Source organism: Vitis vinifera, chromosome 3 (genome assembly GCF_030704535.1).
Source record: "Vitis vinifera cultivar Pinot Noir 40024 chromosome 3, ASM3070453v1".
In the NCBI taxonomy this organism is placed as follows: domain Eukaryota; kingdom Viridiplantae; phylum Streptophyta; class Magnoliopsida; order Vitales; family Vitaceae; genus Vitis; species Vitis vinifera.
The window spans coordinates 8,569,755-8,586,520 of NC_081807.1; the positions used below are offsets into that span (position 1 = coordinate 8,569,755).

At 39.6% G+C, this 16,766-nt stretch overlaps 1 protein-coding gene across 1 annotated transcript in view; it reads right to left on the reverse strand.

Moving 5' to 3' along the window:
• Positions 1 to 16,766, reverse strand: part of LOC100249713 (serine/threonine-protein kinase TOR) — a 129,935-nt gene that overhangs the window by 60,645 nt on the left and 52,524 nt on the right. The window contains exons 11-15 of the mRNA XM_002275555.5: positions 15,782 to 15,934; positions 12,005 to 12,126; positions 11,777 to 11,876; positions 6,615 to 6,710; positions 5,433 to 5,563 (exon numbers count right to left, since the gene is read on the reverse strand). Coding sequence (XP_002275591.2) covers positions 5,433 to 5,563; positions 6,615 to 6,710; positions 11,777 to 11,876; positions 12,005 to 12,126; positions 15,782 to 15,934 — 602 coding nt within the window. The remainder of the gene's footprint in view (positions 1 to 5,432; positions 5,564 to 6,614; positions 6,711 to 11,776; positions 11,877 to 12,004; positions 12,127 to 15,781; positions 15,935 to 16,766) is intronic.

A 16,766-nucleotide genomic window follows, 5' to 3' on the forward strand; every position in this document is an offset into this window, starting at 1 on the left:
AAAGTAGCCATGCTATGGCAGTTAATTTTTGCTATGTTTGGCATTTAATACGCAATGCTCACCTCAGTCAATGATGTCCTTAGCTGGCACGGATCTTTTGTAGGGAAGAAGAGGAAGCAAGCATGGAGAGTAGCTCCTTTGTGCTTATTTTGAATCTTATGGAAGGAGAGAAATAGGAGATCCTTTGAAAACTCTAAAATGTTAAATCAAGCAATTAACAATCCTTTATGTACATGTTCCTAGAATGAGCTAGGGTCCACATAGGTAGGAGATTGTCATTGTTTGGTGGAGTTGTAAGTAAGGTGAGGGAGTTCCTTTTTGTGTTTCCCTGTGCTTTTTTGGCCCTAGGCACTTTGTATACATCATACATACTTTTGTGTGTCCTTTTGGTAGACTTTTTTAAAATAAATGTTATTACTCTGTGTGTGTGTGTGTGTGTGTGTGTGTGTGTGTGTGTGAGAGAGAGAGAGAGAGAGAGAGAGAGAGAGAGAGTTTTTAAGGCCTTTATGGGCTTTTCGTATACATTTTATAAGTGGTTTAAGCCTCAATATTTATTAGTTTTAGTGAAGTGTGCTTTTATGGGGTTTTGGTATGGATTTATAAGTTTTGTCTTGCATCCAAGACTAAGATTGAACCTTCTAAAAAATAAGGGTTAATTGACTACCAATTAACCCTTTAAATGGAAAGGAAAATGTGAAATTGAGAAAAAGAAATAAAGGAATTATTAGTCTCTATAGTAATTGAGCTTATGTATAATCATTATCTTATTATCGAGAAACAAAGGAGAAAAAATCTTTTTTTTTTTTTAAATAGTTAAACAAAATAAACATATTAAAAGTGCTAATTGAAGGCACTACACATGTCGTATATACAGGAAGCTAGGAAAGCATAACAAAAGGAAAAAAAATAAAGGGCAACAAAAAATAATCACCCCTTCAAGACGATCTTAACTAGTGTATAAAATCTAACATGATTAGGGAATCCTCATTTATGTGCATGGTCAGCTATAACAAAAAATTACAAAGAAATGAGAATTTTTATGAATGATGAGACATTTCTTTGCTTTCAAAAGATATTCGATTCCCTTCTTGCTAAATTGTCCAAAATACATGATGATAGGATAACCTTTTAAACCTTCTTCCAACTTTTACCCACAAACGAACCATGCTACCCTAGTAGTCTTTTTATTGAACATTGTGTCACCCACATAACCCTAAACAAGAAGAAAACCAAATCCCGTAAGCCTTACACATGGTCAATTGACTCTTCCTCTTCCATAAATAGAAAACATCAGTTCGCCAAAGATCATCCTTTTCTTTGCAGTGGGTTCAACGTTAAGGGTAAAGGAGAAAAAGGATTTATGGCCAAGCTAAGGATATTTTCATTGGGATCCAAGGGTTCCACACTATACCTAATGGAAACACCTTCAATCTACATTTGTTAAGGAGTAAAAGGATTTAACTGTAAATTTGTGACTCTTTTATACCCGCTAAACCCTAATGTCCTCAACATCCATTTTAATTGTTCACCCTTGCAACATTTTGAAAAAAGCTTCCACCTCTCCCAACTCTCAATCATTATTTTATCTTGTGAACTCAAAATTCCAACAACCACCTTCTCCAAATAGCTCCCACGGTTGGTCTACCAAGCATCTTTAGCAAAGACTATAAAAACAACTCAAGAAAAGCCTCTTCCAAGGAATCATCAACACACCACATGTCCTTCCAAAATCTCACCCACTTACAATTTCCCACCCAAAACTCAACCCTCTTATTAAACTCCTCCATCCGGTCCTAATAGCCTTCCACAACCCCACTCATATCCTTCTCCCAATGCTTAAGAACACCAACCCCCCTCTCCCTCCCCATACTTTCCTCAAATCACTTGTTTTCAAAGGGACTCATTCTCACAAGGGCATTGTTTAGCGTAGACAAATTTTTTATACCCAAGCCCCACCCTATTTTTTTCCAAGCAAATTGTCGAGACTAGTTCACTAGATGAGGCCTTCTTTAGAGCTCTATAAAGCCCTCTTTAAAATACAAGCTCCATTGCCATAATGAAGAGATAAAAGTCTTAAACCCATTAAAACCTTTTAAATATTTGAGGCTTAAATCTTAATAGCCTTAAGGTTATACGCCTCAACAGGGAGAGGCTTAAGCCTCAATTACCCTATACTGAAGCTATATCCTCGAGGAAAATTTGTTAGCCTCGTCTTGAGGCGAGCCACTAATCGTCTTTTCAAGCATCACTTCCATCTAAAGACCAACTCCAATGTGGAATATAATCAAATAATAAACAAATTGTAAAAGAAAGAAATGGAAAAGGGCAATCATAATTTCCCATCAATTCAAATTGCATGGTAAAACAAAATTCCAAGAGAGTTACTAGAGAGCATATAGGGTACCAAAAAGTAGCTTCACTACATTGGCTTACTCCATCATAACATAAAGGTGTTTTTTTATAGGTAAATAAGAGAATATATTAAAAACGCAAAGGGCACATCAGAGTACTCATGAAGTATACAAGAAGGGCCTAAAGGTAAAAAGAACAAACCCACCCTAGCAACCCAGAAAACGAGAACTATGCCTAGCCGCCTCGCCGACCCCCACTATTTTCAACACCCAAAATAACCCATTTCTAGATAATAGAAGCCAACAAGGCCAACAATTTAAAGTCAACAAAAACCTCACACAACAAGATTAGTGGCCCCATTCCTCCTCTCCCTACCCCTAATTAACAGAGGGGAACTTTTGTAATTAACCAAACACTCCAATTTTAAGATCTCCCTCTCAAAATAGGAAGTCAAGTTTAGCTTCCTTGTCCCTCCTGAGACACAAGCACCACACCCCCTCCTTTTCTCTATCTTCCTCAAAAGGGAGAAACTTTCCTTTTCAAAACCATAGATGGGCATCCCCACAAGGCTACTAAAAGTAGTCAACTTAGAAAAAAAATCATCAAAAAGAACCTCCTCTCCCATCGGCCAATCGAATAACTTCACCTCTAAAGACACCCGTTTCTCAAGTCTGGCCACCAAATCTTTGCCTAAAGGGTCTTCCACAACATTCTTCAGACACTCCAAAAGAGATCCATCTTGAAGCATTGTCTTGAGAGGACAACATCCCACTCCCACAGGACCTTCACAAAACCCCACTTTCGTTTGAGAAATTTTTCCCCATCACGATTTTCTCATAAGGATTGAAACAAAGGCCTACTACCACCAAACAACCCAGTCACAAAAGCAATAGGAGAAGAGAAAGAGGGAGTCCCTCCCCAAAATAAAGAGTTTGGCTACCTTCAAAGGTTGCTGCTTCACCCAAAAGAACCTCACCAACACCCGAATCCCTCCCTTCTGATCCTTAAGACCTTGCCTGGAGAATGAGGTCGTCAAAAAGCCCTCCTCTGTCATCGTTTCTCTTCGTTGGTCAGAGGGTACAGAAACCCCTCAAAGGCACTTGAAAAAGACCTTGACCCAACCTTGGTAAGCCCACCAACGCTTGGCCTTGGCCCAACCAAGGCATGCCCTCCAACGATTCCTTCTAAAGTGGGCAATCTCTTAGAATTGGTCATCTCAATAAGAATACCCTGGGAAGGCCAAAAAGACAGCTCTTATCTATCACACCTAAGCCCACATTGGAAGAGCAAGGGCCCACCTCTGCCTTTTCTTTAGGAAGCAAAAAGCCCATCAACCCATCAAAAGCCTCAACTGGACTCATAGAGGGCTTAGAGCCCGCTTCCCCAACCTACTCCAACAAAAGGTTGCTGCCACTGTTTCTAGAGGGTGCTTTCACTGTCGATGTGTGCATAGAGTGACTCGGCACAAAATCTAACACCTGTAAAACATCTACAACACTCTTCCCTTCATCCCTCCCCACTCTCCCAATTGTGCGTGAACAATCGTCACCTTCTTCCCTAACCTTTGAATCTCTATGCCACCCTTTAGAGACCACCAATGTCATCCATGGCGGGATCTCCCACCAAAGTTGAATGGCAAAAACCTTAGCCCCATCCACTACATGTAGCTTTCCCAGCACCTTCTTCCCATTGGATTTTACAAGGATCTTGGCTTATTGTAGATGACGCCTCTCCTCTGTCTCCTCATCCATGGCCATCAAACCTACACAAGCATCCCCAAATCTCTTAAAGAACTCTATTCCCCACAAATGCAACGAAAATCCTAACATTCTCACCCAGACTTCATTGGCACTGACACCATCCCTGAAACAACCCACATCCGACTTCCACCACTTCAAAAGCAATTTTTTTCCTTCAAAAATGTTGTCCCTCAAACACTAAACCCTTTCTGCTTCAAAAGGACTTTCAAACTCAAATAAAATAAGGGACCCTAGGTTACCACTTAATCTCCAGTAAAGCTTATCCCAAGATTTCAAAACACCTAAAACCAGAAGCAGGTTTGTAGAGACACCCCATCTCCCCACTAAGCACTTTTTGAGAAACTCATGAGTTATTCAAAACTTGCTCTAGCACACTCTGAAGCCAAACTGCCTCATCCACCTCCTTCAAGCCCCTACTCAGTACTTCCGCAAAAGACATTCCTTTTGGAGGGGCTCCCCTCCACTATCCTCCAAGCGGGAACAACAGGCTTTGGGACCTCTGAAGGCCTAGACACAAGGCTAACACCAATGCTCCTTAGATTGAAAGCAAGGGTCTTCCATCCCCCTAGAACCTTTTCTCCTTTGCTGACACCACAGAATAAAGAAGAAAACTCTCTGCGTTGTTTCTCCGAATCTCCAGTTTAAAACCCTTGCCTCCCTCATTCCACACCATCTTGAATAGCATTCCAGACTTCCCTTTGCCGCAAACCTCCACCCCCTCCAACAACAGTGCTAGACCCCTCTCTAAATTTGATCCATGTGGAAAACCCTCAGCCCCTCTCTAGAATCTTTCCATTGGAGACAATGTAATCAAAGTCTTTAGTTACTTATGCCCAAAGGGACATCAAAGTGAATCCAAAAACTTAATCCTGCCATAGACCTCATTTTATACTCTAACCATCATCGCATTTCTCTTGATTCCTCAACTCTGCAAGTTAATCAATGTACTACAGTTGAATTGGATATAATGTCCATGCAGAAATAGTGGATCTCAATGCAGAAGAGCTCCTAAAATAATTGCTAATAGTTAATTAATTTTGGCTTCAGTTGTATATTTTCCATCAATTGCTTCGAGGTAAATGTGTAAATAACTCACCACAAAGCCTCACCAACAGCTAGCATCAAATTTCATGAGGATCCTCATGCCTTATAAAGAAAATTTGTTACATTCTTTTTCATCAAATATTGAGAATTTAGAGGAATCTAACCTTATATCAATATAAGAAGGGTGAGCAGGGATGCTTGCTTTTTTCCACACAAATGTGCAAAACAATGGCTAAAGAATTACAGATTATAAAGCAACATAAAAGCATTGCATACCCAGTGCTTTGCACAACTTGACCAAGAGTTGCAACAGCCACTTCACGTTTGGTGACAGCAGCTCCATCCATTAGAGCTTCAACAATTAATGGCATAAGATCAGTTACATTATCTCTCATTGCAGAACCACCCTAAACAAAAATGACAACCAAAATAGAACAATCAATAGCAGGCAAACAAGTTAAGTTACATATTCAAAAGCATGATAAAGGACCATGATCCACCACAAGGTCCTAACAAAAACTGTATATCCTTAAAAGCTTGTAAACCAATTTAACACTCTTTTTTTAATTAGAAAATACAAAGAAAATTAAATAGAATAGAAGAACCAAAACTCTCCAAAGCAAAAAGACCAAAAATAGACAAAAAAGAACCAAGGATTAGTTGTTTGGGGGTGGTGGTGAAACCAATAATGTAGGAGAGGCTGAGCAAATGTCTACCTTTGGTTGAGTCAAATCCATCTTCAAAATCTTACTTTTTCTTTCTATTAAATGAAAAAATTACAGGAAAAACAACAAAGTTCCATATAAAAAACCTTTCAGATCCCAAAATGATGATCCAATCCAATCCCACCCATAGAAAACACATCACCTTCTAATGAGCAAGAAACCAGGCTAGTGACTATTATTATAAGGCAAACTAGAATTTCTAAATTGACACCATAGACATCTGTATTGATTGGGTAACTACTCTGGAGCACTCCATTTGACTCTAAAACTAGACAGAGAATCACTGTGATAAATACTTCTAAAACTCCTGCCAGATGTTGGTTGGATTGAAGAAGATTGACCCACCTCACAGTATAATAAAATCCAATCTACATATGACAGGAGATTGGATCACTGTTTCAGTTCCTACTAAAAGTCCAATATAATTAAATGACTTAACCAGAAGAAAGCATGTGTGAGTGTGTGTGTGTGAGAGAGAGAGAGAGACTGTGGTGGCTTTTAGATGTCTGACATGAATTCTCAATCAAATTAGGTCCACCTGTAAGTATCATTTAGCAATCTGCATATATCCTACATCTGACGAACAAGTATCAAAAAAACAATATATTTCATGATATATGTTGGAATTCAATGTAAGAATATTCTTACAACAATGCTTCAAATATAGGTACATGAAAGCACTAAACACACTAGCATTTATAGAAAGAGTCAAAATAAAAGGAAGTTCACCAACCACTCTTGCAAGATCCCCAACAGTTACAAGAACTCCACTGATGATGCCATTATTAGCATTGACCCCAGAGCCCTCAGCAAGTTTTGCAACAAGAGCCTAAAATATAAGAAATTCAACTTAGGGCGGGGGCAAAGTTCACTAAACTGGATAAACAACACCAAAACACTATACAAATATTTTTTATTTTTTATTTTTGATAAGCGAGAGCAGAAAATATATTAAAGAAGGCCGAAAGGCCGCACCGCATACAAGAGGTATACAAAGCAGCCACAAGGCCAAAAAAAATAGAAACAGGAACACCTCACCAGCCCTTAGGGGACCGCTACCCACTCCAAGAAGCCTAGAAGAGAAGAGGACTCCTCTCCCCTATACAACTTAGCCCAACTCCACAGACTACAAACAAAAGAGTTCTTAAGAGTCTGAATAGCCAAAAGACCCCCTCTAAAAGCTAACCTATTTCTTTCCTTCCACACCGTCCAAAAAATACATAACGGAATGGTCTTCCATATCTTCTTCCTTTTTCTACCCACAAAAGGGCCCTGCCAACAGAACAACGTCTCTTTGACCTTCTCTAGAAACACTCACTGAATCCCAAATAAGGCAAAGGCGATTTCCCAAAGGGTCCTAACCACTGTACAGTGTAAAAGAATGTGATTTACATTTTCCTCTTCACAACCACACAAAAAACAACAATTTGGAAGCTGCCACCCACGCATTTGCAGCCTATCCAACGTGAGGATTTTTTCCCAAGTAGCCTCCCACGCAAAAAAAGCCACTTTGGTTGGGACCTTATCCACCCAAATATTTTTTCCCGAAAAAACAAGAGGATTAGGGGCTGCCAGCAGATTGTAAGCCACCCGAATCCGAAACCTGGCAGAATCCCCTCCTTTCCAAAGCACTGAGTCCTCCTCTGGGGTTACCTTGATGTCCCTTAGCAAAAAGAGCAAGTCTTCTATTAACACCAGCTCCCAATCATTAGAATCTCTAGCCAATCTGAGATTCCACCCTCCTTGGCCAAGCCTTGAGTCCCACACATCATTCACCAAATCATTACTACACACTGCCAAGGCAAAAATCTGGGGAAACGCTTGGGACAGCGCTTCGTTGCCGCACCAATGATCAGTCCAGAACATGATCTTAGTCCCCCTCCCCACCTTGAACTTCATGTTATTCCAGCACCAGCTCATCTCCTTCAAAATCTCCTTCCAAACTCCCACTCCAAAGGGCCCCCAAGCTTCCTTAGATTTACAACCACAGCCCTCCATCCCATGCTTCACCCCGATCACCTTCTTCCACAAGACATCCTTCTCGACGGCAAATCTCCAAATCCACTTGCCCAATAAGGCCTTGTTCAGTAACCCCATCCTCCTAATACCAAGACCCCCCTTCTCCTTTTGAGTACACACCACCTTCCAATTAATTAAATGGATTTTCCTACCCGTGTTTCCCCCTCCCCAAAGAAAATCTCTTTGTAATTTCTCAAGCCTTTTAGCCACTGACTTAGGCATTCTAAAGATGGACATTTGATAAATGGGAATGCTAGCTAAGGTACTCTTAATAAGGGTGATTCTCCCGCCCTTAGACAAGTATTGTCTTTTCCAACGGGCAAGTCTTCTCCTCATTCTTTCATCCACCCCGTCCCACGTGGACACGGCCTTGTGTCGGGCCCCAAGGGGCAGCCCCAAGTATTTAACCGGAAAGCTTCCAATTCTGCAAACTAATTCCACCGCCATTTCCTCAATATTATCAATCTCCCCTACTAGAATCAGCTCACTCTTGGCCAGATTGATCCTAAGCCCAGAAGCCGCCTCAAACCACGCCAAAATCCATCCAAGATGAGTTAATTGATCCTTGTTGGCCTCGCAGAAGAGAATAGTGTCGTCTGCAAAGAGCAGATGAGACACCATAATCTCCGCATCCCCTCTACCTTTTAGCCTACAACCAGAAATGAAGTTCCCCTGCACTGCCCACCTAATGAGTGCACTCAGCACTTCCATGCCCAAGATAAAAAGATAAGGAGAAATTGAGTCTCCTTGACATAGGCCCTTAAAGCTGGAGAAGAAGCCTTCTGGGACCCCGTTAATAAGGACAGAAAATTTTGCCGTTGAAAAACACCACCACATCCATTCCATCCAGCGCAACCCAAAGCCCATCTTTTTCAAGACCTTCATAAGGAAGCTCCAGCTGATGCTGTCGTAGGCTTTCTCAATATCCAATTTGCACACCAGCCCCTTTCCTTTCCTCTTCTGCCAGTAGTCAACCACCTCATTAGCTATGAGAGAGGCGTCTAGAATTTGTCTCCCCCTCACGAACGCATTCTGATCAGCCGAAACCACCTTATCTAACACCATTTTCAGCCTATTGGCCAACACTTTGGCCATAAGCTTATACAGCCCCCCTAGCAGACTGATAGGCCGAAACTCCCCTAGGTTCTCAGCCCCACCTTTTTTTGGAATGATGACCAAGAAAGTAGAATTCAGACTTTTGGCAAATGACTTCTGATCGTAAAATTCCTTGAACAACTCTACTATCTCCTCCTTAACGAAGTCCCAACAAGCTTGCCAAAAGACCACGGTAAACCCATCCGGGCCTGGGGCCTTATCGCCGTTCATATCCATCAGAGCAGAGAATATTTCTTCTTCAGTAAAGGGGACCTCCAAAGCTTCAGCTTCACTAAGGTCAAGACTTTTAAGATGCAACCCCTCTAATTCGGCTCTCCACCCTGGTTCTTCCCTTAGCTGGTGCTGAAAGGCCTTGACAATCCCCTCCCTCACCTCCTGCTCCTCCACCAATTCCACCCCATTTATTTTAATTTTGTCCAAAAAGTTATTTCTCCAATGGGCACTAGCCATCTTGTGGAAGAACCCTGTATTCTTATCCCCTTCTCTAAGCCACAACTCCCTAGACACTTGTCTCCAATGGGCTTCTTCCAAAAGAAACCACTTCTTGAAGTTCTCCTTAGCTTCATTTTTCAGATCCGTTTCTCTTTCTGAGAGGTTCCTACCACTTTCCACCCTGTCCCAAAACTCAATTTGTCGGAGGGCTGAGCTTTTGTTCACTTCCACTCTACCAAAGACATCCCTGTTCCACACTTTAATTTTCTCCTTCATCTCCTTCATTTTAGCAGCCATTCTAAAACTAGCCCTTCCTACTCTTGCCCCTCCTTGCCACCATTCCCGAAGAAGCTCCTTAAACCCATCCACCTTGAGCCACATGTTTTCAAACCTGAACGAAGAGGGTACCCGGCTCATCCCACCCCCCCTTCAACAAAATGGGGAAATGATTAGAGGTAGGCCTAGGAAGCCTACACTGAACAGCCCCCCTGAAAATATCTAACCAACCCTGGGATACCAGGAAGCGATCTAATCTAGCCCAAGTCCGGTTGCTCCTGCCCCCACTCCAAGAATGCACACCCCCCTGCAAAGGGAGATCAATGAGGGCAAGGTCATCCACCACCTGAGCAAACCTCCGCATTGCTCCATTAAGGCTACCCTACCTGCTCCTATCCCTTTGAGATAAAGTAACATTAAAGTCCCCTCCTAAACACCAAGGCTCTTCCCAAATTCCCCTTATCACTCCTAACTCCTCCCACAATTCCTCCCTCTCCTTCCTGTTACACGGCTCATAAACTCCAGTAAAAATCCAAACCACTCCATCTTCAACATTCTTCAGCCTACACGATATAGAGAAATTACCCACCTCCATCTCCAATAGCTCCAAAGATCTCTTATCCCAGCAAACCAAAATACCACCCGCTGAGCCTTGGGCTCCCATAGCTCCCCAATCGAGAAACCTCCCAAAGCCCAGACTCCTCACCACCCCCTCTGTCATAGTCTGAATTTTCGTCTCCTGAATGCAAACTAAGTCCGCCCTTTGACTCCTGATCATGGCCTTGATCACTTTCCTTTTAGAGCTATCACAGCAGCTCTGATTTCCCACCAAAGAGTAAGCTCATAGCAAAACTCTTCGGTCCAAACTTCCACTACGTTGGGAGGCCTCTCCTTATTGAGCTTCACCAAGATCCTTGCCCACTGCAGGTCTTCCAACATCTCCGTCTGAGAGTCGATATCGAGGAAACCCCCACAGGCATCCCCTATTCTCCTCAAAATATCCCGCTCCCATAGCGAGACTGGCAGTCCCACGATACGCACCCAAGCCTCGCTCCTCTTTTCCCCCTCCGGCAGACACCCCCTCTCAGGCCTCCATTTTTCCAAACTGAGAGGAGACCCCGCGCACGAGAAACCCCCAATTTTTAGGGTTTTCTCTGCTTCAACCAAAACCTCAAATTCTAAAAGGGTTTTGCCCCTTTCCAGTTTCGCTATTCCTAAATTACCCTTCAAACTCCAAAATTTCGCCAAGTTAGTCCCCCAACCTCTCAGGTCGTCCCCTTTCCCAGAGCTAGGGTTTCAGCTCCCCACCAAGCAGTGAACCAGTTTCTCCATATTCCGGCTCAACTCCCTCTTGCATAGCTCCATCCTCACCACTGCGATCTCTTTCTCCTTTGACTGCACCACTGCTTCCGCATAGGTTTTCCCCATTGATGACCTCAGTAACGTCGCGCCCTTTTTTTGTAAGCTCTCTTCTCTAACATAACACCCTAGACAGCGTAGCATCTCCGCCATTAACACCCAGCCACTCTTGTCTCCATTGCCCTTTGGGATATAAATGCTAAACCTTTTATTTTCCAAATCTGTAACCCCTAACCGAATGAATAGCCCCCCCTTATTTTGGTCGCACACCATAAGATAGGACCTCCCACTGTCCTTCCACTTCCTTTCCCAGGTTCCAGTTCCTGCGTTCTCAATACAAGACTCCAGACCATCAATGAAGCACCCAATGCTATTCGGTCCCAACCTGATCCACGAGGAGACTCCCCCTTTCCTTTCTACAATCAAGGCTTGTACCTTGCCTTTCTGCTCCCTTACCTCTACCTCAAACCATTTCGACTCCACTTCAAAACTTCCCTTCTTGGCCCTGCTCGTAACCCCCACGAAGCCATCGCCTTCTGCATCTAACCTTGTTTCGCCCTCTAGCCCTTCTGGAACTCGCCGCTCACCTCACTCCCTTCCATCGCTCTCACCCTCTCTCACACTAACTCTCTCTCTCGCTCTCTCGCTCATGTCATTATCTTAAACAATTAAAACACTATACAAATATTCAACCTTGTGTATCGGAGCAATGTATGGAAGTATTAGTCGTTCACAGTTGCGAATTAAGCAACCGAGTAATTTTGCACTTTCTTCTCTACATTTGCTATCTGCACTGCTGACAGAACAAGACAAGTCAGCAACTGAAGTCTTAACAAAGAATTGTAGAAAGTGGAAAAGTTTTCCAATATATCCATAAATACTAATAACATGTATCATAATTGTAAAACCCTTTCATATCACCTCTGCTCTAGATATGTCAACAACTGTATGAGATGGCGACGAAGTGCTGGAAGAACATATGCAGGATTCTTTTCTGATAATCTCCCAGAAACTGAGATTGCATATTCTCGAACATCAAAATCCTAGCACAAACAAAAGTACCTTAATGTTTAAGAAGTGTGAGATGTGCAGCAAGAGAATAAATCCCAGAACAAACATTCTAGAACATTATCCTTCAGCAACTAAAACATATACCTAGCAGGAAATAAAGCAATCCTAGGACAGATCATGCACTAATGTATATATGGAGTCAACACAAATGAGGATGTCACCTCATGTACGTAACATTAAATTTTACAGGGGCTCTTTCACAAATCATAGTGGAGCCTTGCTTCAGGCTTTCTCAAAGCCAACTGCACTGGTTGAACCATTGAAGCTGATAAATCTTGCATTTAGTTTTCAACTCCTAAATCATATCATGTATTTTTTTCAAATTTTCCATATTAGATACCATATCATATTGTTTCATCTTATCCCAAATTCTATCAGACTATCACACAAATGGAAAAAATGAATATATAGCATTTTAAAAAGGCCAAAGGCTGCCAGGTGCAAGTCTTGAGGAGGAATGAAGCATAAGCCTCAAAAAATTAAAACATAAATAGAAAACCTCAAAATATCAGAAAAACACTAATAAAATCACTTCATAATTAAAAAATAATAATCGTTTGTTGTTTTTAATAGTTTCTAATTTAATTTCTCTATCTTCTAGAGTCCAGCTCCAATTGTTTGTCATCATATCTAATTACTCTATCATCCACCTCATCAGTGTTAATGGCCACTCACCCTTCTTCATCCACTAAAAATCATCTCTTTTCTTTATCCATCAGTAGTAAGCTTTTCTTTTGATAAAATGAATTTCTACCTATCAAAAAACAGTAAGATAATAATTATATATGAGACGAGCCATTAAATCAGCCAACAACTCCTCTATTTCTTCTCAATCTCCCTTTTTCCCCCTCCTTTTAAAGGGTTGATTGAAGCCACCTAAGCCTTTATTTTGTAAAAGTTTTAACGCAAGTTCTAGATCCAAAACCCAAGAATTATAAAATATATACCAAAAGCAAAAAAAAAAAAAAAAAAACATTGAATATTTGAGGCTATAGCCTCAAGGTTGAAAGTCTCAACAAGGTGTGGCTTAAGCCTCAATTACCATGTACTAAGGTTATAGCCTCAAGGCTAATCCGCAATATCTCACCTTGAGGAGAGCTTTAGGGCGTGAGCCACAATAGAAAGAAGTCTTTCTTTTATTGAGTCGCATGTTTCTACTTTTAAAACACTATATGTACACATGAACACACACACATATTATTTATCTTCTCTAGGCATTAAGGAGGTGTGATAAATGTTTTTACTAGCACTGATGTAGATATTCAAATGTAGGAATCTAGTATTCTGTTTACACAACTAGCTTTTCTTTGATTAACATGTGTATATATATCTTCTTATTCAAATCAACTAAGTATGCAACACATGCATACACACCAGAAGAAACCGTAGCCATTCATCAATATCATACATGTAAAAACATTTGAATACTTAAGTTTTGACAAAATAACCTTAAGTGCATAAGTTAATCATAAAATCTATAAGCTAAACTTTTTGAAATTCTAGCCATATTTTTTATTCCAACTAGTCATGAATTCTTATACAGTTTTTTGATGTTGATGCATTTTATGTTCATGTTCATGTTCATGTTCAAGTTCAAGTTCTTAACCTCCTAAGCTCATCATCATTCCCCCCTACAAAGCAAGGAAGAAGAAAAAACAGAAAAGGAAAACTAGATACTAGGCAATACTCCTTGCTTATCATCGTCTTCAATATCAATATTCGTTCATCATCACAATAAATATACCTAAATTCCAATCTTTCATGTCTTTAGTGACATATGTATAGCACTTTCACATAGGATCGTTTTATCATTTTCTTTTTTTTTTCCCCTTCCATTTTTAAATTTTTTTGTTTATCATACAATTCTAACCTTAAAAGTACATCTCATAATTAATATATTATATATTTAAAAAAAAAACAAATTTAATTTTTCTTAGATACTATTAAAAATAGTCAAAGGTGTTGTAGAAGATGAAGGATTGGAAGAAATAAAAGGTATAAAGTTCTTCTTTAATATTCAATTTGTACAGAGACCCACATATATATACAAATATACTTATAACCAAAATAGGAACCTTCCTACCCTAATTACATCATATCCCCTTGATTAAGGGATTGCCCTAATTCTCTCCTCAACTGCAAAAACATACAACTATGGCTGTCCTAATTTCATCCTTCCACAAATGCTTCTATTATTTTATCATGTATCATATTTGTATTTTGCATGCATGCATAAACACATTTAATAAGAGATATAGACCATTAATTTTTTAGTTTTAGTGATAGCCAAATAAAAAGCAAAAAAGAAAGGGCCAAAAAAATAAAAAATAAAAAATAAAAAAATGCCAAAAACAAAACAAAAGCACCCCACCCCACCCCTCCCCCCCCCCCCCCCCCAAAATCCCCTTCCTCCTCCTCTTTACCCCCCAACCTAACCATAAAACCTATCATGGACATGGATCCCCATCTACAATCTAAGAAAAGGAGAGAGAGAGAGAGAGAGAGAGAGAGAGGCCTCATTTTATAATAAAATTTGTAAAATACAATTTATCATGATAAGCTTTAGATGAGATCCATCCTAATGAAAAATAACATTTTATATAAGAATGTATATTTCATGGCATCATATCATGTCTTCTAAGTTTTTTTAGGGTAATCATATTATGCATTTTTTTATAAGCAAAAAATGAAAATATATAAAGATGCGCTAAAAGATGACACACCAAAATACACAGGATGTATACAAATAATTTTATTTTTTTTTGATAGCATGTATACAAATAATGCCTAAAATCACATTGAGAAAGAGAGAGCACAAAAAACAACACCCTCTCTTAATAAGAATTCAATCACTCTACAAAATTGAATAAAGACATAGAACCTATCTCTATGTACATCTTCCCCCATGAAAACAAATTTCTAAGAAAACAGTTCTTCAAATATTAATCTAAATGCAAGGAATTCAGGCTCTATGGGACACTATTTACTTCCTTGCTTTTTTTTGGGCTTCTTGCACCTCATCTTTCAAGGGCATTCCCCTTATTTGGGTTCAACTAGATTGGTTAGCGGTGTGTAGCTCTAAGGGTGTGGGTTATTAAAGAGAGGTTTCTTCTTGTAATTACTACATAGCTTTTTGCTCTTGGTTTTCATTTGTTTAGTTTTCATTTGTGGGAGAATTCCTCATCCTTCTTTTGTCTTTCCTTTTTTCTAATTCAATATATATACTTGCTGTTTCCTATAAAAATAAAAAATAAAAAAATAAAAAATAAATAAAATAAAAAAACAATATTGATCTAAATGCACCCATTATCAAATATACCAAAAAGAGCAAACAACAACTGCCAAAGGACTCTAACTTTGGCACAGTGAAGGAGGATGTGATCTATGGATTTTTCCTCTTCTTTACAAAGAAAACATTTATTGACCAAGGACCACCCTATTTTTTGAAGCTGATCTATTGTCAAAACCTTTCCCAAGAGGGGATTCCAAAGCAGGATATAAATACATAACTGAGAACTTATTGTTTCTCAAGTCCATCCACGCCACCATGTTGTTTGGAAAGGTAATCATATCATGTGTCCTTTAATTTTCTTTGTGATTATGATCTAGCAAGGGATGAAATCATACCTCATCATTTAAAGCAGCAAAGACCGCACTCAAGCTATCAGCTTGTGCTAAAAATTCATCAAAACCTCCATTTTCATGCAGAGACAAAAAGATTGAACGCCGAACAGTAACATCAGCATCTGCAATAGCTGCAATAAGAAGTTTTTCCACAATCTGCACAAATGGCAATACCAGTTAAATCAAGCTACATCATGGATTTCAACTACAAATCAATGTAAACCTTGCAAACTATTAAGTTCATTAAAATTGGCATGAAAATAAACATATACTTGATAGCTGTGTGAAAGAAACACAAACAATATGCTGATGTGAGAGGCCATAAATGAAACAGAGGTTTAACTAAGGTTCCAAGCTCAATGCATGAGAGGAAGGCTGTAAAGGAAACAGATAAGCTTAGTAACTCAGCTGCCTTTTTTTCAAGGCAGACAGATTCTTGACATTGTATTGATAACAAATGAAACAGTAAAGGAGAGACTTGGAGAGAAGGAAGAAAGCATCATAAGTCCATAACAGTTAGTTTGGCCTCAACTATGCACCTCTATGCTTCATTTAGGAGAATTTCAAATTTCTTGGTACTGGAGTTCATAGCTCTTCAATTAGAATTTCAAAGTGGCAGAACAACAACTAAGGATTGTATTGCAATTTGGAAACACAACTCTTCTCTAAATCAATAAAATATCATTAAGTATGCTGAAGAATTGGAAGGGGCAAAAGTAGTTTAACTAGCTCATCACGATAAAGAAATAAAAATTTCATTATTTATAATATACTTAAATATAGAATGAAAACTTAAGAGGGAAGTCTGTTCTGATTGTTAGAAGATTTGGAACAGAATAAACTGGTAGATGCTTGTCAAGTGGGAAAAAACAATGAACAAATTAAAGACAAATTCTCAAAAGTAACAAGCATAAAATGTCAAACATGAACAAAAGAGATGAATAAGTTATGTCTTAAAATGGGGAAAAAAGGGAAAGCTTGTTTGAAA